At 38.5% G+C, this 24,490-nt stretch overlaps 2 protein-coding genes across 3 annotated transcripts; one reads left to right on the top strand and one right to left on the bottom strand.

The window, feature by feature from the left end:
• Positions 1-278: 278 nt before the first annotated feature.
• Positions 279-10,633, top strand: LOC131523194 (gamma-aminobutyric acid receptor subunit rho-1). Its single transcript, XM_058749334.1, has 10 exons — positions 279-405; positions 2,959-3,003; positions 3,276-3,382; positions 4,078-4,145; positions 4,629-4,852; positions 6,292-6,374; positions 6,552-6,692; positions 8,797-8,949; positions 9,257-9,453; positions 9,564-10,633. Exons 1-10 carry the CDS (start codon positions 290-292, stop codon positions 9,858-9,860), a joined length of 1,431 nt encoding a protein of 476 aa, XP_058605317.1. The 5' UTR covers positions 279-289; the 3' UTR covers positions 9,861-10,633.
• A 5,475-nt stretch (positions 10,634-16,108) lies between these two features.
• Positions 16,109-21,988, bottom strand: fam98b (family with sequence similarity 98 member B). 2 transcript variants are annotated; one of them, XM_058750428.1, is made up of 8 exons: positions 21,821-21,988; positions 20,634-20,767; positions 19,975-20,100; positions 19,731-19,903; positions 19,255-19,335; positions 18,481-18,597; positions 17,147-17,314; positions 16,109-17,071 (listed from the first exon to the last, which is right to left on the bottom strand). In XM_058750428.1, the coding sequence occupies exons 1-8, from the start codon at positions 21,859-21,861 to the stop codon at positions 16,874-16,876; spliced, it is 1,038 nt and encodes a 345-aa protein (XP_058606411.1). In that variant the 5' UTR covers positions 21,862-21,988; the 3' UTR covers positions 16,109-16,873. The 2 variants fall into 2 exon arrangements, with proteins under 2 accessions (XP_058606411.1, XP_058606410.1); XM_058750427.1 differs by having other exon boundaries at positions 16,115-17,071; positions 19,975-20,103.
• Positions 21,989-24,490: the final 2,502 nt, after the last annotated feature.

Raw genomic sequence — 24,490 nt, 5'->3', positions numbered from 1 at the left:
TCACGACTGACCTCGCCAGAGAAATGCAGAGCACAGTATCATTAGGAGAATTGGTTTGGGGCGGCGCATCACGAGCAGATCGCATCCACCACTGGAGGGATCAAATCTGTGCCATCTGACGCTCAAGGATTTATGGGTTTAGTCGAAATTGCTTTTCCCAGTGTGGAGATTAAGCTCTGTGTGATGTTAACAGGACAGACGTCCGTGTTCGTTCAGGCTGCACCACTAAAGGAAGGATGAGGCTCGTTTGGGCTGCAGAGCGTTGAGGATGTGAACACTGACCAGGGATATGTGCACCATGCAGCTGGATACTGTGTTTGTGCTCATCTGCGTCTGTCTGGTGGGCGCCGCCGGAAGATCGGCCCACAAAAGAGGTCACAAACTGGAGCCCTACAAGCAAAGCAGGTAATAATCCTGTTGTGAACGTGGCCTGTCTAGTGTAAAGGAATGAAATCAACTCTGATGGGAAACGATGGCTTGCTTTTCTAATAGAGTTGTACTTTCAAAGTGTTTGCCTTCAAATTGGAAAACATTAGATTGTCACTCACAAGTTCTTTAAGGACTTTGGACAAGGTGTGGCACCCCTTTTTAGATTATTTACTGGCTAACTCTCTAGACACTTAACCTGAGCTTAACTTGAAAACCCCTCCCCCTTTTCTTTTCTTGTGAAGTGTGCTCTGTTTGTTAGAATTTTAAGATTGTGTTTTCTTTTTCATGGGAAGTTAATTGATTGAGGGAGGTATTTACTGGGTTATAATAGCATGGAATGCTAATTTCAAAAAATCAGTGTTGTTATCTGTTGATTTGATGGTCCATGCAGGAAAACTTAATAAATAAATTTGGAAATAAAAAACAAGTATAACACACACACACATACATATACTTGAATTTGTGGTTTACGGGGACTCTCCATAGGCGTAATGGATTTTATACTGTACAAACTGAATGTGCTATTGTCCTACACCAACCCTACACCTAAACCTACCCCTTACAGGAGGCTACAGGCATTTTTTGAATTTCATAAAACACCGTTATGTATGTTTTTTAAGCCTTTTGTTTTACGGTGTCCTCATAAACCATATATACCAGTACACACACACACACACACACACACACACAAAAGAGTTGTACTTTCTCTCATCACGAAACGTGCATAGAACATAGAAAACAGATAATGATGAAATGAACAAGTCTGAAAATGAGGATGTTTTGTTTTCTGTTTAAATCTGATGATATTCTGTCTGCCTGCTTGTTTAATGCAGGATTTCAGATCAGTGTCAGAAGCTTCACTTTCACTCTTGTGAGTCTTACTCTTCTCATGAGTCCAAAAGGCACTAGAAAGGCATCATCCCTTAAGAGTTGGTAATCAGACAGCATATGGTGATATCCTGGGAGTTTCTCAAACATATAAAACTACCAAATTTTGCTTAATCGCAATGTTTATTCGCAACATATAATCATTTGTTCACCGTCTGTTTGATTACGTGTAATTTGTAACTAACTGCATGATTCTTACTGTACATTTCTGCCACAGTCATCACTAATAACCTACTCCTAAATATAATGTAGAAACTTAACATTTTCTGTAAAGCTGCTTTGCAATGATTTGTATCGTGAAAAGCTCTATACAAATAAACTTGAAAGCATTCATCGCTACCAACTTTTAAAGCATCCTCATCTCAGTCAAACATGTCTCAGTTTACACAGACTCCTAAAAATAATGATTCCAAAAGGGTTTTGCAGTGATGCCATAGAAAAAAAAAAACATTTTTAGTCCCCCCCAAAAAACACTTCAGTGAACAGTTCTTAAAAGACACATTATTTTCTTTGTGTGAAGAACATCTAAAAACCTTTTTCCACTATAAAGGTCCATGTTTCCATGTATGTTTATGGACCCATCGATGCCAATAACCAAACTTTATTTGTAAGAGTGTATGATCTCCCTGTGATTGTCATGATGTCAGATGAGTGTTGTGTCATGGCAGTGGAGGAGACACACTGCTGGTTTGTTCTGGAGAACAGAGAGGATTTCTGCTGAGCGGATTATTAACCAGCTGCCTGTGAGCGGCCACAACCAGTAACATCACATCAAACATCACTTCACACTCACAGCTTCATTTGCACATGATGATGAGCGTGAAGTGCTTGATCTGAGCTGAAGATCAAAGATGCTTTAAAACAGCTCAGATGAATGTGATGCAGAGTCGGCAATTATGCTGTTCAACACAAGCTGGAAATGATCAAAAAGTACAAATGTCTGCTGCATTAAACCAAACACTGAAGAAACGGCCTCACAAATGTACAATAGTACAGATGAAGCGCAGCACTCGTCAAACATCCCTGTCCGTTTGTGTGCTCGTTGGTTAAAGGGTTAGTTCACCCAAAAATGAAAATGAGCCCATGTTTTATTCACCCTTAAAGCATCCTAGGTGTATATGACTTTCTTCTTTCAGACGAATGCAGTCGGAGTTATGAGTCAGCTGAAGTGAGAAAAAAGTGTTTATGACCTTTTAAATATGGATATTTTTCTTATAAAAAAACGCATGGATTTGCATGAGGCACGTTTTATTATGGATGCGTGTGCTTTATTGGACTACTTTTGGACTGTTGAACAAAAACACCCATCTACTCCCATTCTAATGCTTGGAAGAGCAAGGAAAATGTTTAATATAGCTCTGATTGGATTCGTCTGAAAGAAGAAAGTCATATACACCTAGGATGCTTTGAGGGTGAGTAAAACATGGGCTAATTTTCATTTTTTGGGTGAACTAACCCTTTAAATATTTTATCCAATGTGAGCAATACGAGTGCAGTACAGTCAGCTCCACTGAAAACCTGCGATCATGTTTACAGCCACTCCACCGAATCAGCGCAGAAATGCAGGAGAAAGGTATGCAGATCCTGTTGATTGCTGATGTGACAGAATTTCATTTCATTCTCTTTATCTCGTACATTAAGGAGAGAAACGACACGAGTGGATGGAGGAACCCACAAGTCTGGCAGGTACAATATAATTCAATTTGGATCTTTATACGGATCTCACAGTCTTTTGTTAGTATTTCTATTAAAAGACTTTATGGTTTCATGGTGTACATTGGGATTTTAAATATATTTTTTCCTGTGAAGAAGAAAAAAAATCAAACCTCTAAGATCATAGTCTATAATTGTCATACTCTGTTGGATGTAGCTTTTGAAGCGTCTCATTGAGTCCCTCGTCCACACAGAGCTTTAGCTGACAGCTTTGTCTAATAGTTCTACTCTCATTGTCATTTTAGCCCAATCTTCAGAAGAAGTCCAGACATGACAAAGTCTCCTATGACCAAATCTGAGCAGCTGTTGAGGATAGATGACCATGATTTTACAATGAGACCAGCATTTGGAGGTGAGCATGAGCCACATATAACATCCAGAGATACACGATATCTGCAGTGATTGTCGAGTCCTGCATGGACTTGTGTTGTTTATGGTTTCACGGCTAACACACTGCCACACATCTCAGAATGTTTGTCTTGTCAATATCTTTTGTATTTATGGATGCTTTTAATTGCTTAATTCACGTTATGCTGTCCAACTCTACCTAAAACAATAGACACACACTTGCATTTGTCAGGCTCTTTAGTTCAAAGGTGTGCATTTTTATCAGGAATCAAACCCAGCGTGAAGCTGCATGTTAAAAACACCCTCTTAATCCAGCTTCACGAGGCATTTCTACTGCAGAGATGAGCACAGATTCCTTTATGACAGAGACATCATAACTGGCCGCTGATGACATTACAACACTCTTTTCATGAACTCTCCTGCTTTGGCTTGTCGTGTGCACGTGGGAAAAGGAAAACAGAGCCGGGTGTCCAGATGTGAGATGGCAGCACTTTGATTGGTCGTGACCCACTTGTGTTTGAGCGCTTGAGTCACAGACGATAGTGAGTCTGAGCTAAAATAGGCCACAGATACTGCAGCGTTTAATCCCGTCTGCTCACAGAAAGAGAGTGCTGCGCTACTGTAATATCTCATGATAATGATATGCTTTCTTTTTTAAGTATAAAAATAACATTTTTGCCTTTGACTGTCCACTTACAGGACCTCCGATTCCAGTAGGTGTGGATGTTCAGGTTGAAAGTCTCGACACCATCTCTGAGGCTGACATGGTGAGTGTTTGATTAAGAGCATGCCATTATTATTGTTATTGTGAGTCTTCTGTCAATCATTTGAATCGACAGACATATTCACTGAAAAGAATGGGCTCCACTACATCGCTATCACTCCGTGTTGGTTTCTAAAGTTTAAAATAACAAGGATTGATATGGTTTTATGAAATGTAGTAGTAAATATACTACGTTACTTTTTGCCACTGGTCAAATAAAATTCTTGGGACTCTTGTTTTTGCTAAAGAAAATAGTAATGTAATCAAATCAGTTGTGAGTCATGTTTAAAGTCCTATTTCCTATAGCACTCTGTTGTTTAGTAGTTATTAATCGTTGAATGTAACATTGATGTCATAATGGTTTGCGTCATGCCTCACCTGCGGTAAAACCACTGCGACCCACAACCTCAGGTGACTCTAACATCTGCTGCTTTAACTCTTCTCAGTTAGCTTTTAACTGTTTTTACCATCTGGTGTTTCTCCTCAGGATTTTACCATGACACTGTATTTGAGACATTACTGGAAAGACGAGCGTTTGTCCTTCCCGAGCACCAATAATCAAAGCATGACGTTCGACAGCCGGCTGGTGAAGAAGATCTGGGTGCCCGACATGTTCTTTGTTCATTCCAAAAGATCTTTCATCCACGACACGACAACAGACAACTTGATGTTACGAGTGTATCCCGATGGAAACGTCCTCTACAGTCTGAGGTGAACACTTTCATATGAACCTGACAGAAACAGTCACAGATGTTAATGATCTCTAATCATCTCATTCCTTCTCTTACCAAATGTGACACTGGACCACAAAAGCAGTCATAAGGGTCAATTTTTTTAATTGATGTATGAGTTATTAGGAAAAGACAACATTTGGCCGAGATGCAACTATTTGAAAATCTGGAATCTGAGGGTGCACAAAATTCAAAATATTGAGAAAATCATCTTTAAAGTTGTTCAAATGAAGTTCTTAGCAATGCATATTACTAATCAAAAATTAAGTTTTTATATATTTACGGTAGGAAATTTACAAAATATCTTCATGGAACATGATCTTAATATCCTAATGATTTTTGGCATAAAATAAAAATGTATAATTTTGACCCATACAATGTATTGTTGGCTATTGCTACAAATATACCTGTGCTGCTTATGACTGTTTTTGTGCTGCAGGGTCACAAATATGTAATCTGATTTGCTGTGTGTTTCAAAGTAAAGCGCTGTAGTGTTTTCACATGAGCCGCTCGTGATAACAGTGTTTCAGTGTCACGTTCACAGTAAATGTAAACACTGCAAGTCATTTATAACGGGCCTTAATTAAAATATACATGAAATTTAACACAATCTTCCCAAACTTGTACTGAGATGTGTTTATAAACCTGTTGTCAACAAAAGATAAGCATTTGAAAACAGAAGTTTCTCTGCGGTTTTCTGCCAAAATAAAAGCTCTATGGTTTAACACTTGAATGCAAAGGGAAAAAAAGTTTCTTAAAATTCTTCAATTTTTTTTTCTGTTTTTAGTTTTCATTATTATTATTATTATTCTTTAAATAAAAAATACAGTTCAACAGTATTAGAGAGATATTTCTTTATTGATTTAATTTTTAAATACTACTACTACTACTACTACTACTACTACTAATAATAATAATAATGACAAAAAATGAACAGTGCTAATAAAAATTAAAAATTAGATGTTTTTTCCCCAATTGTTCTGCTTGTTTTTTAATTAAACAATGCACATGCAGTTTCACGGTTGGTAAAAAAAATAAATATTTATGGCTGGTAAATTTTCTCAAGGCAGGTGTAGTAAAATGTTAGTTTTAGGCCTTGGTCTGAGCTGTACTGTCAATCAACAAAGACATAAGACTTCTCCACATCTTGCATCTCTTACAATACAACAATTACATATCTTGTTCCTGCTTCTTTAAAGAAGAACAAGGTAAAACATGTAAATCCAACAAAGGTGAGAGTCTTAAATATTGAAAATATCAATACACACATATATATATATATATATATATATATATATATGTATAAATAAATATGAAAATACTGAATATAACAATATGTACTATTTTTGCACTCTTCTGATGTGTGTCAGCATGCCACTGGACGATGTGTTGAATCATCTGACTGTTGTGTTGTTGTAGAGTGACCGTCACTGCCATGTGTAACATGGACCTGAGTCGATTTCCTCTGGACACGCAGACGTGCTCACTGGAGATCGAGAGCTGTACGTACACAAACACAGCACACATTTATCCATGTTGCCTTCTCTGACATCCACGTGCATGCGCTTTGTTGAACTGAAGAAATAAGATGCATGTGGGGCAAATGTGCAGAGGCCAAACCCTTTTTCTACCAAAGACAGTGATTTATTTGAACTAAGTTTAATGTGTTATTGTTTCAGATGCGTACACTGACGACGACCTTATGCTTTACTGGAAGAAGGGCAACGAGTCGCTGAACACCGATGACAAGATTTCTCTGTCCCAGTTTCTCATCCAGAAGTTCCACACCACAACAAAGCTTGCGTTCTACAGCAGCACAGGTAACGATGCAGCGCTCTTAGATGCATGTCTGATAGGTTTGTAGAATGTTTAGATCCTTCAGCTTGGCCAGTAATACAGATTTCAGAGTGAAGCACCATCTTGTGAAATAGTCGCAGTGACTCTGGACATGTGTCTTAAAGCTCAGATGTTCTTGGTTTTCATCACTGGACCAAGGCTAAACAAAAGCTCATCTCCAGTGTGAATTGCTTCCGTTCTTGTTCTGCCTGAACATTGAGGTTTGCTGGGAAAGGCCCTGGTGATTCTGCTGTTCAGGTGAAGGTTGTTGGTCTGAAGGTCACTGTGAAGGTGTCACTCATTCACTGACCGACACACAGTGTCTAGGTACGAGGGTGCAGACCCAGAGGACTGACTGAAGAACAGATGGGCTCGGGATCATCAGTGGCCTTCAGCTGGAGCCTGGAGCAGGAGCTGAGCATCTGGCTTCAGTTCATATTAGTCTGGGTTATTTTCACTCGAATACACACTGCTGTTACAGAAGGGCTTTTCATGCTTTAACTAGTTTAACTTTAAAAAAATGAAACTTTTAACTTGTGCAATTAATGCATATTTGTGCACCTGTATTGTAGAGTTGATATATAACTCATGAAGAAACTAACTATTTATTAAAGATTACAACATCAGCAACTAATGAACATTCTATATGATTCATAGATTAAGTAATAAATAAACTGTTATTAGGTAAATGTGTCATAACGTATTAGTTCCCTAATAACATATTATATTAACTAATGATGTAAAATTTATATGTTAATTATCACAGTGGTCAAAGCTATGTACTTCAACTTCCAGTTGTCTGCTTTAATTAATCATTAGCTAATGATTTGCAAAGATATCATTATGTTATGACTTTACTTGTTGAGGCACAGAACTATTAACTAATTGTTAAGTAATATGTCATTGTGGTTATGGGTTTTGAATTAGTTTATTAGTTAGTCATGTAAACAAGTAAACAAGTCATAACATAATGATATCTTTGCAAATCATTAATTAAAGCAGACAACTGCAAGTTGAACTGCATGGCTTTGACTGATTGTGGTAATTAACAAGAATTTACGCTATTAGTTTATATAATGTGTTATTAGGGAATTAATACATTATGACACATTTAACTAATAAAAATGTATTGATTACTTAATCTATGAATCATAAAGAATGTTCATTTGTTGCTAGTAATTATTAATAAATGGTTTAGTTCTTCATGAGTTATATATTAATATCCCCACTATATCCCCACATCGAGGGAGAATAACAGAAATACAGGTGGAGATGGGGAGGTGGAGGGATGCCGGAAAAACGGTGCTCACACGCTTCTAAATTACACGTGTGACACATACCCGGGGTCAAAGCGGGGTTTAGAGCAATGATAACCCGGGGGTAAGCACAGCATGAAAAGCCCTAGAGAGTATTTTAGTCTGTTTCATACCTAATTCATGTTATCATGAACCTGGTCTGTTTTCTGCTCATTTCGGCTTGTATGGTCATAGATGAACAGAATAAAGAATCACACCAACATTCAACTTCTGTCTTTGAAACAGCCTGAAGTTTCTCTGAGTGTTCTTCTGTTGTACATTTACGATGAACTCTTCTTCAGTTGTATCCATCTCATCCTCTCAGTTGTTTGATAGCATTTCTTTACTAATTCTAGTATTTTCTATCTGGCTCTTGTTATGATGAGCCACTCAGGTATATAAAATGCTGCTAAATATGCATGTCTTCCGAAGCGCTGCTTTTGTTGGAACACTTATCAATGTGCTTTTCATGGTTGTTTTCAGTGGTCTTCAATATCACATGTGCTGTTATACTCCTGTTAGCTGTGGTCTTTGACTTGACCAGCAGCGCTGCTCATGATTGAAGGCTAGGATCAGCTGACTCTATGTGCGTAAAACAGTTACGCTATACATCTCAGCCCTCTTTTCTCATGCTGTAACATTTCCCCCTTTATGTTGCTTGAACAGCACCGTCTAAGGTTTGAAATGGATGTGCATCACACCACCGAACTGGCCATTTAATGGAGTAAAATGTGGTAAAACTGCATCAACATGGTGGGCTGTGCACATTAATCCAGATTTTTCTGTTTTCCAGGCTGGTACAATCGTCTCTACATACACTTCACTCTTCGGCGTCACGTCTTCTTCTTCCTGCTGCAGACGTATTTCCCAGCCACGCTGATGGTCATGCTGTCCTGGGTATCGTTCTGGATCGACCGCAGAGCCGTGCCGGCGAGAGTTCCTCTCGGTAGGATAAAACCTCTCCACATGCACATAAACAAATATAATTAAACATGTACTAATTAATTACTGTAATGTAAGTGAGAAATTATTCAGTGTATTTTCAGTGTGAAAGCAATGCTGAGATCATGGGTTTGATTCCCAAGGAACACATGAACGTTATTAAATGTATACATTGAATGCAATGTGAGTTGATCCGGATGAATGTTTAATTTGGACAGAAACGGTCTTAAAAATCAGGCTGTGTCCTGTTTGTTCAGCTGCAACAGTACTCAAAATCACGTCCATGCACTGAATGCTGCTTTCACTCACAGGCATCACGACGGTTCTCACGATGTCCACCATCATCACCGGAGTCAACGCCTCCATGCCCAGAGTCTCCTACATCAAAGCCGTGGACATTTACCTGTGGGTCAGCTTCGTCTTCGTCTTCCTCTCTGTCATCGAGTACGCGGCCGTCAATTACCTGACCACCGTGCAGGAGCGCCGAGAGAGGAAGCTCAGGAATCAAGTAAGGCCACCGTTTGCTTGTCTCTGATGCTGGTAAATTAAGACGACGAGAAGAGAGTGATGCCGCTGTATCATGTCTGTCTCTCCTGTGTTTACGGCTTGACGTTGCAGTTGCCTTGCACATGTGGGATAGCAAACCCAGACGAGGACATGATGATGACCACGTGCTACAGCGACGTGGACCCCAGCGCAGCAGGGACGTATGGGATGCCTGAGAACGGTGCGAGGCAGGAGCGGATCCTGGCCCAGCTGACCCTCGCCGACAGCCAGAGGACAAGCCGTGTGAAAACAGCACGGGGATACGTCAACATCTGGATAGACACTCATGCCATAGACAAGTACTCACGAGTGATCTTTCCCGCCGCTTACACGCTCTTCAACATCATCTACTGGTCCATCTACTCTTAACGCCACAGCGGATCTGTACCAGGACAATCATCCACTGGGTCTCTCTGCCTTCTTGATCCAGGATCTTGAACTCTTCGTATTTTTAAGTGTTGCACGTTTTTATTATTTAACAAAAGCAACTACTTGAGTTAAAATATGTGTTTGGATAATCTGTTATTCCTCACAAATAAAAACAAGAAGCTATTGGTGTGAAATGTCTCAGAATCAGAGGACTGATCTGAGAAAAGCTGCCCATTTAGAGGCCGCACACATGACTCCATTTCTCCTTGAAGAATGAGTAAACATTAGTTATTTTAATGCATGTATTTATCAGGGACGTCAATCAGTGAAATTCTTTTCATTGTTATTTGCAAAATGTTGTTGTGATCACATATTAAGAAAACTAAATGGTCTGCTTATTGGGTTTGTCAGTTTGTGTGAATGTACAGCAGTGGCTCTTCACTCGTCTTACACAACAGCCTGGTCTCAGAAAATTCTGTGTAATGTACCAGGTTGTACACAAAACAATTACGCAACACATAAAACTTATTTCCTTACACTTCATGGACATACAGTAACCTTACATGCGGTGTGTGAGGACGCAGCCCTCCACTGGCGTTCACATGAACCTTTCTGCACAATATTGATATTTTCTTTCGATATGTTGAGGAAACAATCTTTATACACAACATCTAGACTGTATTTACTAAAATAACTTGATAAATGCTTTTATAATGTAATTTTTCATGTTTAATATTACAAACTGTGCTGTGTTTTAATAAAATACATGTTAGGTACGATTAAAAAAGCCATAGTTTATTTTTATGTTTATTATTATTCAACAGAGGGAAAAACAGACAATGCATATTGCATGATTTGGCATTGTGCATTACCCATCTGAACATATGGATGATTTTAAACCTTTAATCCTTCTGAAATATACATGACCTTTGTTCTTTTCTTCTGTGGTTTAGTAATCTCTGGTAATCTACAGTGGCCTGCTAATGGATCGTGCCATTTGTGACATGAATGCTGGGCTGGGAGAAACCTGTATGATGAGCCTCCTGTCCGTGCATCAGACTCTCTCCGGACTGTACGAGTGTTATGAGCTAGCAGATATTCATTCCACGGATTCCAAGCTGGTTTACGCTGGTTAGTTCTGGTAAAGTGCGGATTTAGGCTGGTTTATGCTGGTAGCAACTACAGCATATCCGTGCTGTTCTCAAGCAAAATGGAGCTGGTGATGCTGGTTCACAGGCATGGTCTTTGTAGGGTTGAGTGTCAGTTGGCCAGCTGTCTGTATGCAAGTAGTGTTTTGGGACATACATAGTTTTTGCTTGCATATTTCTCTATTTAACACATTAATAATGTAAAGGAAAAACAATATAAGAGTAAAACATATGATTTATTAAATTATATGATAACTTTGTAATTTCTTTTGCTGCCTCTGTTAAAGGTAGAACTGAACATTTTTATTGCTTAAGTTATGATTAGATTATTAATCAATGTCACTGGTAAACTGGTAAAACATCAAAGCATCAAAGGAATTGTCTCCTGTTTCATAAGATGTGTGCATAAATCAGTTAAAAAAGTGTACATTGGATAACAGGGGTTATGAGAAGAGCTGGGACAGTTAATCAAAAAGTTCAAACTGAAAGTTGTTGTTTTTAAAGACTTTCATACTTATATGGGAAGTCACATATGTCCAAATCCAGCTGTCAGTCACTGATTTAAAAAAGTACACATAGTAAAAGGTATGTCAGTGCTGTCAGGACCATGAAATATTATTGAAAATAATGATAGCGTGCACTTTTAACAATTGTTGAAACAGAGTTTCAAAGTCAAAGTCAATGGCTAAGTGCCCAACTAAAGGGAACACTAATCACCGTAATGGTAACAAACTTTAGCAACCTTTGTGCATGTACCATATAAAAGAAATAAAGCCAAAATTGTTTGCAATAAGTGAATATGGTAATTCTGTTTTTGCAGTTGTATCATCCTCTGGTGAGATACTGATTTTATCTAAGGTTTTGTGGCTGTAAGAAGTTGTTGCGTTTCTGCTCACCTCTTCATTTTTTTCTGTTCTTGCTGTTCCTCTTATCCTCAGTGATTCTGCTTGTTAACTGCAGGTATCATCACTTGTGGAGTCAATCTACTTTATTTCACTAACTACAACACTGCTTTAGTGTTACATTTACTCTCTATAGATCAGGGTCATATGAAAACTGAGCAGTGTTTGTTTAACCCTGGGGATTTTACAGTGCAAACATGTAACCAGCAACATGTGTTTTTCTTTATTAAGTACTTTATTAAAATTTATTTGGAAAATCGTTTTGATCTTTAACGACAAACACTAACCAATTTCAAAAGAAATGTGATTTGTAACACAAACACAAGTTTTGTTGCGGTCTTGCTGGGATCATACCAGCACCCAAAAGACAACAAATGCTGGTCCACCAGCACACCAGCATCCCAAGCTGGATTTTTCAGCAAGACTTTCATGATTGTTGTAGAATTTTATACGAGTTAGTTTTTCAAATAAGTAACGCCAGTTACTTTGTTTTCAATGTATTGTCTGACAGCTCTCATGTTGCCATATTGAGAGAAATCGGGAATAAGTGGAGAGGCGTTGTGTTCGCTGTGTGAACATGATCTCACTGTAGTTCTAGACTAAACATCAACATGCATTTACTCATGTCACTTGTATAAAAACAGATTCGGTATTCCTCAAAATCAATACAAATCAAGTAAAAAAATTGCAAACTCAATATGACACAAACCAGCAACATTTAATTAAATTAAATCAGTAATAATTAAAAATCAATATTTAATTATGTTAAATAACACAAATATGATTTATGTATTTAATCCCATTTTATTAACCAGTGTCTTTGCTACTGACCTTGATCCAACTGATCCAATTCAACCATATAAATAAGCAAAAATGACTTTAGATAAACATAACATTTGTGTTTTTTTTTTAAATCGCTGATCGAAGAGTGTTGAGCTTTCTTTACTTCAGCCTGAGGCTCACTTTTGGTGTTAAGGGGCTTTTACATTTGCCAAAAATATAACTTTTTTATATTAAAAACAAACAATCAAGCCCAGCCCAGATTAAAAAAAAGTAATGCAAAAGTAACAATGCATTATGTTATATAAAGAGTAACTAAGTAATGTAACTAGTTTTTTAGGGAGTAACACAATATTGTAATGCATTACTTTTAAAAGTAACTTTCCCCAACACGGTTTGTGACAAAAAAACAAACTGACAAAAAGATTGATACCAATATTAGGTGATAATATTGCATAACAAGAGATTCATTATATCTTTTTTGTAAGCCGGTCATTTTTGACCGGGAACACCACAAGTGTAACAAGGTTGAATAACATAAAAAATGTTTAACGAAAATTGTAAAAAATTGTGGGGGAAGTAGTTATGCCCTGTGTGAACAAAGTCAGTAAATCTTAGTCCAATGCGATAACATTAAGTAACATTTTCGGGAGAAAGAAAATTCTCTCTGGGTCAGAATGACCCAAAACAACCTGAGGGTTAAGAGGCCTTGTATAGGCTATGGGACCCATATGTTCAGGTATAAATAATCATTTGTCTTATTGATGATGGGTTTTTTGTACCAAAATGGATCAAGCAGCTTTAAAGCCCAGGGCCCCTCCTGGCTCCTGGAAGTTAAGGGCCCCTGGGCACTGGCACTGGCCTGGTCAGTAATCCATCCCTGTTTAATTTGATGTTACATTTACATTTAGCAGACACTTTTATCCAAAGCGACTTACAAATGAGGACAATGGAAGCAATCAAAATCAACAAAAGGGCAATGATACGCAAGTGCTGTAACAAGTCTCAGTTAGCTTAACAGTATACATAGCAAGGTTTTTTAAATTATATAATGAATAAAAAGAAAACAGAATAGAAAAAAATAAGATCAAGCTAGTGTTAGAGGCCTTTTTTGCTTTTGTTAATTGTATAATAAATAAAAGAAAACAAATAGATAGAATACAAAAAGATTAGAGAAACTAGTGTTAGTTTTGTTGTTGTTAAGAAAACAAGCAGTTTGTAAATGAATAGAGTGCAAGTCTAAAAGGGGCAATTTTTTTAAAGAATAGAATTAGAATAGAGAATGCTAGAGTTAGAGGGTCAAATAAAGATGGAGATGTTTTTAGCCGATTCTTGAAAATGGCTAAGAACTCAGCTGCTCGGATTGAGTTGGGCAGGTCATTCCACCGGGAGAGAATATTTCATTTAAAAGTCAGTGAAAGTGATTTTGTGCCTCTTTGGGATGCACAATAAAGCAACGTTCACTTGCAGAACGCAAGCGTCTAGAGGCACGTAAGTCTGAAGTAATGAATTTAGGTAAAGGGGTGCAGAGCCAGGGGTGGTTTTGTAGGCAAACATTAATGCCTTGAATTTTATGCGAGCAGCTATTGGCAGCCAGTGCTAATTGATAAACAGAGGTGTGACATGCGTTCTTTTCGGTTCATTAAAAATTAATCTTGCTGCCAAGAGAGCATTCTGAGAGCCAGTCTGGACAGAACAAGAGCTTGAACAAGGAGTTGAGAAGCATGTTCTGAAAGAAAGGGCCTGATCTTCTTGATGCTGAATAATGCAAATCTGCAGGACCGGGCAGTTTTAGCAATGTGGTCTGAAAAAACCAGCTGATCATCAATCACAACTCCAAGGTTTCTGGCTGTTTTTGAAGGAGTTATGGATGATGAGCCTAACTGGATGGTGAAATTGTGATGAAGTGATTGGTTTGCTGGAACCACAAGCAGCTCTGTCTTGGCAATGTTGAGTTGAAGGTGACTGTCCTTCATCCAGCAAGAAATGTCTGTTAGACATGCTGAGATGCGAGCAGCTATCGTCGATCATCAGCATGGAATGAGAGGCAGGGTTGAGTGTCATCAGCAGAGCAGTGATATGAAAAGCCATGTTTCTGAATGACAGAACCTAGTGATGCCATGTAGACAGAGAAGAGAAGTGGTCCAAGAACTGAGCCCAGAGGCACCCCAGTAGTTAGAGGTTGTGACTGGGACACCTCACCTCTCCAAGATACCTTGAAGGATCTATTTGAGAGATAAGAGTCAAACCCCACTGGAGTGCGGTTCCTGAGATGCCCTTTACCAGTAGGGTTGACAGGAGGGTCTGGTGGTTAACTGTGTCAAAAGCAGCGGACAGACCCAGCAAGATAAGTATTGAAGATTTGGAATCCGCTCTTGCCAGTCTAAGGGCTTCGGCAACCGAGAATGAGGCAGTATCGGTTGAATGTCCACTTCTGAAACCAGACTGGTTGCTGTCGAGGAGGTTGTTCTGTATGAGAAAGGCAACTTGGTTGAACACAGCTTGTTCAAGTGTTTTTGCAATGAAAGGAAGAAGGGAAACCGGTCAGTAGTTCTCTAAAAGAGATGGGTTAAGGGTGGGTTTCTTAAGTAAAGATGTGTAAATATGTTCTCTAATCTCAGAACTGTTTGTTTATGGGCAGGTTTTGGAGTCAATCAGGGCATCTCTCAGCTACAAGTGAAACGCGAGGCCGTGGTCTAAAGCTTGCAGTTCCTCCGCTCAAAAATGAGTTTCGATATTTTTCCTATTTAAAACTTGACTCTTCTGTAGTTACATCGTGCACTAAGACTGACGGAAAATGAAAAGTTGTGATTTTCTAGGCCAATATGGCTAGGAACTATACTCTCATTCCGACGCAATAATCAAGGAACTTTGCTGCCGTACCATGGGTGCAGCAGGCGCAATGATATTACGCAGTGCCTGAAAGTAGTCCTCAGCTGGATGGGCGAGATGCTAACGGTCTAATCAGATTCAATGATCTATGCTAAGCTATGCTAAAAGTGCTACTGCCAGGCCCGGAGATCGGCTGAATGGATTCAAAAACGGTAAAACTCAACTGTTTAACTCTTGGGGAGTTGGAAAATGAGCCTATTTTCAAAAAAGTGGAGTGTTCCTTTAATAATAAATGTTCATCTTTTGATTATTGCTGTTTGCCTCTAGATTTTTAATTTCCAGCCCATTTTAAGCCAGCAATATAATTTTTAAACAACCCAGCATGGTGGGTAAAAACATGTAACCCAACCAGCTGAGTCAAAATAACTTAGCATGTGTTCTGTCTAATATTTACCCAGTGCTGGGTTGCCAAATAACCCAAGTTGGGTTGTTTTTAACCCAGCATTTTTTAGAGAGTTTATGAGCAGAAATTATCAGAACTAACATTACACAATATAATAATCTTCCTCTTTCAATCGGGATGAGTCAAGCAGAGTTTAAGCAGTTTTTAATGTATTCGATCAAAATTGATTTGGCTAAAAGAAAAAGAAAAAAATCTTCCACACTGCAGATTAACACATTTAAAGCCTACAAAGAAAAATACATAAATATATTTTAATTATAGCTTAAAAGGCTAAGAAAAACAACATTACAATGAAAATCTGATTTTGTTGATCTCTTATATTATTTCTATGTGCAGTGTGCTTTAATGTGAAGCAGTAGAGAGTGAGTGATATCTCTATAAGGAATCATTCCTGATCCCTAGCTCTCTAAACAGCACATAATGGGAACCTAAAAACACATTCTTGGATCAGGACCTTGGGAACACACAAAATCTGAGAGAATCCAGGATTGGCTCACTTACCTGGGGTGCATTTCCCAAAACCATCGTTAGCTAACTATAGTCGTTAGTTCCACTGAACTCTATTGGTAACGACGGAACTTGCGACCATAGTTACTTTTGGGAAACGCAGCCCATGTTAGCCACTAAACCTGCTTCATGCCGTAGTTTTATATACACATATATATATATATATATATATATATATAAAAAAGTTAAAAAAAAAAGTCACATTTCATAAATTTTAACGGCTTTATTCTTCATTGCTTTCAGCAGGCTTTTGAAGCAATGCATGATGCCTTCACGATTTCTCAGGCTGGACATGTAGAAATTAAAAAGTTCAATGAAACAAACTACTACAGGCTTATTTAAAATGAATTTCCCGAGAGGAAAGACAGTCGGAGTCTATGGTCAGTGATAGTACTGTCCTCCTCGGCCTCCTCTGCTCCATCGGCCTGCTCTCCGTCCGCCTCTCCATCCTCCTGCTCCTCGATTCCCGCCGTGTCCTCCTCCTCCATCAGATCTCTTCTGCCATGCAGGCATCTCCGGCGGAGGCGCTACGATCTCAGACGGCCGTCCGCCGCGGTCAGGAACCCGGCCCATCAGGATCTGAGGATTCACCAATCATCACACGCCAGCCACAATCAGACAGAAAAGCCAAGAGAGGTAGGATAATCTACGCACTCGGTTTATGGCGCAGCTGGTTTTCTCTCGGCACGAGCCGCTGCTGGTCTTCACCATATAGCAGAGGTCCTGCCTCGCGGCGAGCAGATGAGCCGCACTCACCGCCGACCGCAGCGACAGAGAATAGCGCTTCGACTGATACGCTCTGGCCATCCGATCGATCTTCACCTGAAAAATAAATCAAATACATCTGCTTTTCTTCCAAAACACTAAATGACACGTGCGTCTGTCAGTCGCTGATGAAAAGCTAGAGATGTAAGAAATGCAAGCAGCTCACTGTAGGAACAAAATACACAGCCAAATTATACATCATCATTAGCGGTTCACTCCTGTAAACTAGTTAATGTTTTGACCAGGAAACTGTCATCGGATTGGATCAAATCTTGAAAATGGGTTGAAAGAGAGGATTCTGAATTCGGTTTAGATCACAAAATCCGATCTTGGTTTTGATCTGGATTAAATCCTCGGTTTGTGTTGTTCAAGTAAGGGATAATCAATGGCTAGCTGTGCATTAAACGATTTGAATGCACGACGTGGAGGCAAAGAACCACCCGACGCGCAGCAAGACACTATAGACGGTTTCAACAGCAACAACGCAAACAAGCGTTACTGCGCCTGCACGCTTTTGTGGCCCTAACTTAACTTCCGGTAGACATCCAAGTAGAATAACAACAGCTAAGTCCCTCTAGAGTAGATTATTTTTTGATAACAAGCAAAATATGTTTGCTTAACAGAATGTGCGATTCACTACTGCTGCTCTCAGTCAGAAACAACTTCACAAGAGCAACAGTGAGAGATCAGCGGTTAACACCATTCACAGATGGACTTCCCCATTCTGAGTTAAAAATAGGGCTGCACGATTAATCGAATGCGATTGTCATGTGCATCTCGTCAGTAAAGTGCTCTCAGATGGAGCAGCATTTACTACACAGAGCCGTAGTTCACGGACAAGCTACGCAAAAAAAACCGATTAATTGCACGATTATGAAATTGAAGAAATCGTTCGCGATAATGACAGCTGTTTGCGTAGCTTCTCAGTGAACTACGGCTGTAAATGCTGCTTCATCTGAAAGCATGTGAAAATACCACATTTAATAACATGTTTTACTCCAAACTCACTTCATAACGTCAGTCGAGTGTTTGAAATAAACCCTTCTGTGAGATGTGGCTTCTTTTACACAAAATAAGGCATGCAAAACATTTCATAATAAAAAAAAAAAGTCAAAATGAAATTTGCAACAATGCTTTGGCTGTTCTGTCAGTTTTCATTAACTTGTTAAATCTTGACCAAAAAGAAAAGAAAAGAAAAGAAAACAACGAAGCGTCTGGCGTGCCTTGGCTCTGTCGGACCAGCTGAAGGACTGTACGGTCACATCCAGCCGTTTGATCAGCATGCGCCGCCGACACTCGTACTCCGCCGACAGAACACCGCTGATCTTCTCCAGCTCGCCCTGAACACAACAAAACATCACACTTACACACACACACACCTTCACATTTCACAGCACTTCCACAGCTGACGCTCCCTGTAATTAGGGCTGGGAAAATAAATCGATGCATCACGAATTGAGAAATGACTCGGCATCGGTTCTGAGATTTTCCGAATGCATGGAGATTCTTTCTGGAGTGGATGCTGAGGTTAGTTTTGAATGCTGCATGCTCCAGAATCAGCCGTACTCTGCTCGTTTACAAATCCTTACACACACTCCAACCTAAAATAATCATTCATAAGATTCGAAAAGGTTGAAGCGAGTTACAAGGGTGTTCACAGTGCGCTGTGTTTACATTAATCTGGCGTCGTAAAAGCATTCTGAGCCGAGGTGAGATTACAGACTCAGCCGAACACACAAGTGCTCTTCAGCGCTCTTCTTCATCAGCGTTTGAGTGTGCGGATAAACACTAGAGCAGAGCGCCATCTGCTGTTAAAATATAAGCTCAGAATCCATTCCAGAGAGAATCCTGATGTATGCAGAAGAGCTCAGAATCAATCCACGAATGGATTCTGCATCGATGTATCGTCCCAGCTCTACCTGTAATGATGTTCTCTGATCTGACACCTTCAGCTGTTAACAATGTACAGTATGTGGTGAGAGTTAAACTCTTCTCACCCATTGGTCCGGACGGAGGGAGCTCTTGAACGCAGGATCTCCGACGTGTGCTTCTGGAAGCTGTTTGAGTAAAACCTTCACCTGCGCAGAAAAAAATATCAATTCTTCAATACACAAAAATAAGTAAATAAAAACAACATGAAAAACAGAGAGCTCAGAGTCATGCAGTGAAGACTGCTATTTGAGAGGTCACGGTGTTATAAAACATACAGCAGACTTGCTCTTTAGTCATGACGAGAGTTTATAACCGCGGCTGTTTTGCACATAAGTGTATTTATGAATGGAGCAACATGTTAATAAACTACAAGTAATACAGTGATTAAATCAGAGAAGTGTGATATGACTGCTGTAAACCACTGGCAGAGGATGAGAGTAAACACTCGTTCAGATCAAAACCCCTCGGTATCTGTACTTTTACTCAAGTCCTGTGATGACTGTCAGGAGATGTAATGAAACACATGCAGTGAATGACGCACCTGCTGCTCCACAGCAGTGAACGCGTCTCTGGCGTCTCGTCCGGCCGGATCCGGCAGCTTCAGCGCTTCACAGATGACCCTGAGATCCTGGAGAGACGCGTCCAGCTCCTCCGCGTCCGCCGGCGGCTTACTGGACACCATCTGCTCCGCTTGAAGCTCCGACGCCAAGAACACTGAACCCAGAGACTCTCGGTCAACACAGAGAACAACATCCACCACAAACCTGAACCTTCAGACCACTCACAGACGATCTTCAGACGCTCCTCGGTGTCCTTCACGTCTCCGTCTGCTAGTCGCGCCGCCAGGCCTTTATACGGACAGCACAGGTCCTTCAGCAGTCTGCCGGTGTCCAGCATGCATCTGTCTGGATCTTCTGCCAGCAAACACACATTCAGTTCAGTGTGACTGAAGCGAACGCATCACAAAACATCTTCTCTCACCACGAAGAGTTCTCCTAAACAGCAGTGCAAGTTTCTAGCTGAGACTTTTCTCTTAAAACCCATTCACAAAGCTGCTGAGACAAACTTTACTAAGGAATAGAGAGAAGTCTTAAGCTCAGAGAAAGGGGGCGGAGTTTACCTTGTTGCTATGGATGATGTCAGCATGCTTATTAACTATCCACACAGTGATTGGCTGTTAGATCAGAGATTTATTCATAGAAATATTGTAGAGTGTGATATGATACCATATTCAAATAAAGGTTAAAAAATAAAAATGTTAATTGCCACATTCAAATAAAGATTTTAAAATGCAGGCTAAGAGTCACTAAGTATATGTTCAGCCTCTTACATGTATGCTTCTCATAATTATGAGTTATGAGCTACTTTTAGCCTGAAGATGTTTTTTGAACATGGGCCCAGATGTCTGGCAGTGTGTGTGTGTGTGTGTGTGTGTGTGTGTCACCTGTGATGAGCGGCTCCTGTGTGTGTGTGAGTCTGGATGAGAGCCACGTCACCAGACTGACATATTCAGATGAGCTGAAGCCCCGCCCACACGCCTCCAGCAGACACGCCTCCTCCGCCAGCGGCCCGTCGTACCTGACACACAGATTTAGAGGAGCACACGTATTCACACGAACAGCTGCACGTTTAATAACTACACGCAGAGTTTCCGAAGGCGAATATAAAACTTTACAGTACAAGACCTTTTCAAGAAGTATAGGAAATTTAGAATAAATGGAACACAATATGCCAATATGGTTTCTAAATATAAATGTCTTGTATTAAAACAGAGTAATTGTGTCAATTCAAACTCATTTCTGAAACTTCCCCGGCTCAAGTTCTTGATTTTACTCATATTTTTTCTGAAGAAAGATAAACATGTATAGTGATGAAAGCCAAAATAATAAATGTCATGGGGGGTCAGAATGGCTATATTCAGCAGAGATTCAGAGTCAAATTAAGATGCTTTTACTGGAGAAGCAAAATGACATAAGACATCATCTTTAAATGAAAATGTAGAGTTTGCGATCAAACAAGAGCAAATATCTGCCAAATTCAACTTAATTCAAAGAGAAATCAAGTTTTTATGCCCAACTGACAGATATTTGTTTTTATTTTAAACATACTTCATTTGGTTTAATTTCTCAGAAAACAAATACTTAATGTATCTTGATTTAAGGACGTTTAGATATTTTTACTTGAAAACAAAAATACTGATAAAGTATTAAAGTATTATTAGTATAAAATAAAAGTAGTTTAAAAGCTTTTTAGGTCTTAATTTGTGGAAAGATGAATGAAGATTTTTAAGACCCGCAGAAACCCAATAAATCTATTTAAACCTTCTTTTAAATAATTGCTCACAGATAATCCAGATGTTTATAACACTATGATGAACGATATAGACGTTTTTCTTTCTTCTGGCACTTTGTGAAACAGCTAAAGCTGTGAAACATATTTAAAAAGGCAGTTTTCATCGCATTATCTAAACACAACAACACTAGAAAAATATGATGACTAACTAGTGCACAAGTGCTCATTTATGAAACACATAACAAATAAATACATCTGATAATTAACGCATTAGGATCTGATCCTCATTTAAACCAAATGTACGGTCATTAGACTCATAAACCTCGATCTGCTGCTTACCCGACCTGCTCCAGGATGTCCAGTATATCGCTCTCCATCATAAACGCATTCACATCTGATCAAATAAACCACATTAATGACATAAATCACATCACATTTACTGAAATCCTCCGCTCGTCTCCGGCGGTGCGTCGCTCAAATGAAGCCGACCGCCGAGAAACGACAACAACACACGAGTTCCGCTAAACTTCACGTTTTATTCATCAAACTCGTATTATTTCATATTTTCACGGAGATCCCTACAAAATATACCATAGTAGCCATAGCTTCCTAATGCAAGAGTGCCGTAGATAATAACGGGTACAGTAGCCAAAGACAGTAAAACCGTAAGAAAGCGACACTTTCAGAATCGGTCTCGTGACAGTAATAGATTATAAAATGCGATTTAATGTAAACATAATATATTAATCTTCACTAAATGTCTAAATATAACCTGAGGAAGATCGTATGATAAAGATGTTCAATGCTTCATGATTCGTCATACTTACATCCCACATGAAAAAATACTATAGTAATTTATAGTAAGTAGTGTTTTTGAACCATACTATAGTAAAGTACTTGAATTCATTTGTTGTGATAATTCTATAGTTGCTGTGGTAGGCCTAATATAAACAAATTACTTTACCCAATACGCTTTCTAGGGTATATTATACTAGAATACACTAGTTTACTGTAGTAAAGACTAAAGTATACTACAGTATTCATTACAGTTCATCAGTTCACTATAGTTAATACTACAGTATGCTGGAGCATTCATTAACAAAGTGTTGTAAATACTGTAATATATATATATATATGGGTGATTCAATAATTGCAGGTACATTTGGTGTCTGAAGTCATTATTATTATTTGTTTTCAAATGGTTATATTTTTAATTATTTTAATACTGTGTTACTCATTGTTATGAATTACAAGATGTTACAGTCCACAACAATATAATATTCTTTGCAAAAAGTGTCTTAAATAGCTGAAAATCATGATTTCTTGTTGTCCGAATTAGCATTTTTCCATCATCATTGTGTAATCAAAATATTTTATTTATTTTTCTTTTGGTAATATTTCATTGTTAAAAAACATTGTTATGTGCTCTCTCTAAGAAAATATTTCATCTGAAAAGTTCTTACACCAAGAGTTATTTTATAAAGTGTTAAATCTGTTACCACAATATCGAAAGGAAAACAGAATTTTTCATTGATCATACTTTGTGTTATTTAAAAGACTTTCAATCATGATTTCATCAGTGCCGCGTGCTCTTAGCATCTTAGCAAAATAAATATAATTGTCAACTCTGTTACCAAACTAGAGTAACGATGCTGACAACGCAGTCACAGAATTGACAGTCCACCGGACAGTTCTGTTACTTAAAGGTCAACTCTGTTTATGAACTATTTTCACACAAATTTTTTTTTTAAATCTCATAAACATTATTGATTTATTTCTGCACCCTTATATTTCAACTACATTTTTTTTTTTAACTGGATATTGTATATAATACATTTTCAGATGAAAAATATTTGTTCCAAGTGGATGGTTCTGTGAAGACATTGGTATTTTTATTTGTAATTTTTAAGGTATGCATAGGTGAAATATTATCTCAGTTTCAAGTGTTGGAAGGTAAGGACTGTTTATCTAACGAAACAAGAAGGATTCTTGCTGTTATGATTGATTGTTATTTCTACACATTGGCTAATTTGTCCGTAACAGAGTTGACAAACAATACCATAAAGTTTTTTCATTAAAAGTAAAAAAAGGAAGTAACTTGTGTTTGACAAGCACTGAATTATTAAATATGTTTTCAACAAGATACTGAAAAATATTCTGTTAGTGAAAACATTTTTTTCTTAACTTTCTGAAATGACAAATGTATCTCCAATTATAGAATCACCCGCTTACAGTATAATACACTTTACTATAGTATGGTTCAAAAACACTATAGTATATTTTTTTATGTAGGTAATCATACAGATTATATCAAGTGTATTAATGCTAAAATAAGAAATAGTTTAGCTAAAAATAAAATAATTATTATAACCATTATTTTATAACCTCAAGTCATTCAAAACGGTTTGCTGATAGTTTTTCTGTGGAACACAAAATCAGAAAAAGGTTTGATGCGGCAGACTCTGGAGACTGAAGAAGAGCAGCTCTGAGCTCTTCACGGTCTGATGATGGATCAGCTGTGTTTGTGTCTAGAGTCTGTGATCTCCTTCAGCTGTTGGGTAGCTTGTATCGTCTCTCGTGGAAAACCGTTCTGACTGCAGTAAAGAGCTCCTGATTTGAGTTTGCACTCAGGGCTTTTAACCCATTACAGTTTTTTTTCAACTGCTTACACACAGAATCTTTCCTTGTCACACAGTTTCTGAAAGCTGAACTCAAACAGCAGAAGCACACACCAGATCTGCAAAACCAGACACTGATTCTCAGCCTTTGACTCAGTTTTCAATTTCATAAAACACTTTTTGCAAAACATAAATCTAACGGGAATGAATATTATGGCAAAGGTGTTTGCTTTCGAGATGTGTTTATTGAATGCAGTTATTTATATTTTGAATGCAGTGCTTCATTTTGCAAGAGATGCGAGGCGTTTTGCATTTTGTGTGTGCGATTCTTGGATTTGTGTGTAAAGTTTTGAAAAAAAGAGGCAAAGTTTTGAAAATATGTGTAAGCAGC

The sequence above is a fragment of the Onychostoma macrolepis genome, chromosome 17 (genome assembly GCF_012432095.1).
Source record: "Onychostoma macrolepis isolate SWU-2019 chromosome 17, ASM1243209v1, whole genome shotgun sequence".
In the NCBI taxonomy this organism is placed as follows: domain Eukaryota; kingdom Metazoa; phylum Chordata; class Actinopteri; order Cypriniformes; family Cyprinidae; genus Onychostoma; species Onychostoma macrolepis.
Note: the sequence above shows the minus strand (reverse complement) of the source record. Positions and strands in the feature narration are given on the sequence as shown.

Excerpts from the sequence above, each read along its gene's own strand:
- LOC131523194 (XM_058749334.1), top strand. The coding sequence starts at position 290 with ATGTGCACCATGCAGCTGGATACTGTGTTTGTGCTCATCTGCGTCTGT. Across the intron at positions 406-2,958 it reads GAGCCCTACAAGCAAAGCAG|GAGAGAAACGACACGAGTGG; the intron begins GTAATAATCCTG and ends TCGTACATTAAG. Across the intron at positions 3,004-3,275 it reads GGAACCCACAAGTCTGGCAG|CCCAATCTTCAGAAGAAGTC; the intron begins GTACAATATAAT and ends TTGTCATTTTAG.
- fam98b (XM_058750427.1), bottom strand. The coding sequence starts at position 21,861 with ATGATGGAGAGCGATATACTGGACATCCTGGAGCAGGTCGG. Across the intron at positions 19,904-19,974 it reads GGAGCGTCTGAAGATCGTCT|TGTTCTTGGCGTCGGAGCTT; the intron begins GTGAGTGGTCTG and ends CTCTGGGTTCAG. Across the intron at positions 18,598-19,254 it reads CCCTCCGTCCGGACCAATGG|GGCGAGCTGGAGAAGATCAG; the intron begins GTGAGAAGAGTT and ends TGTTGTGTTCAG.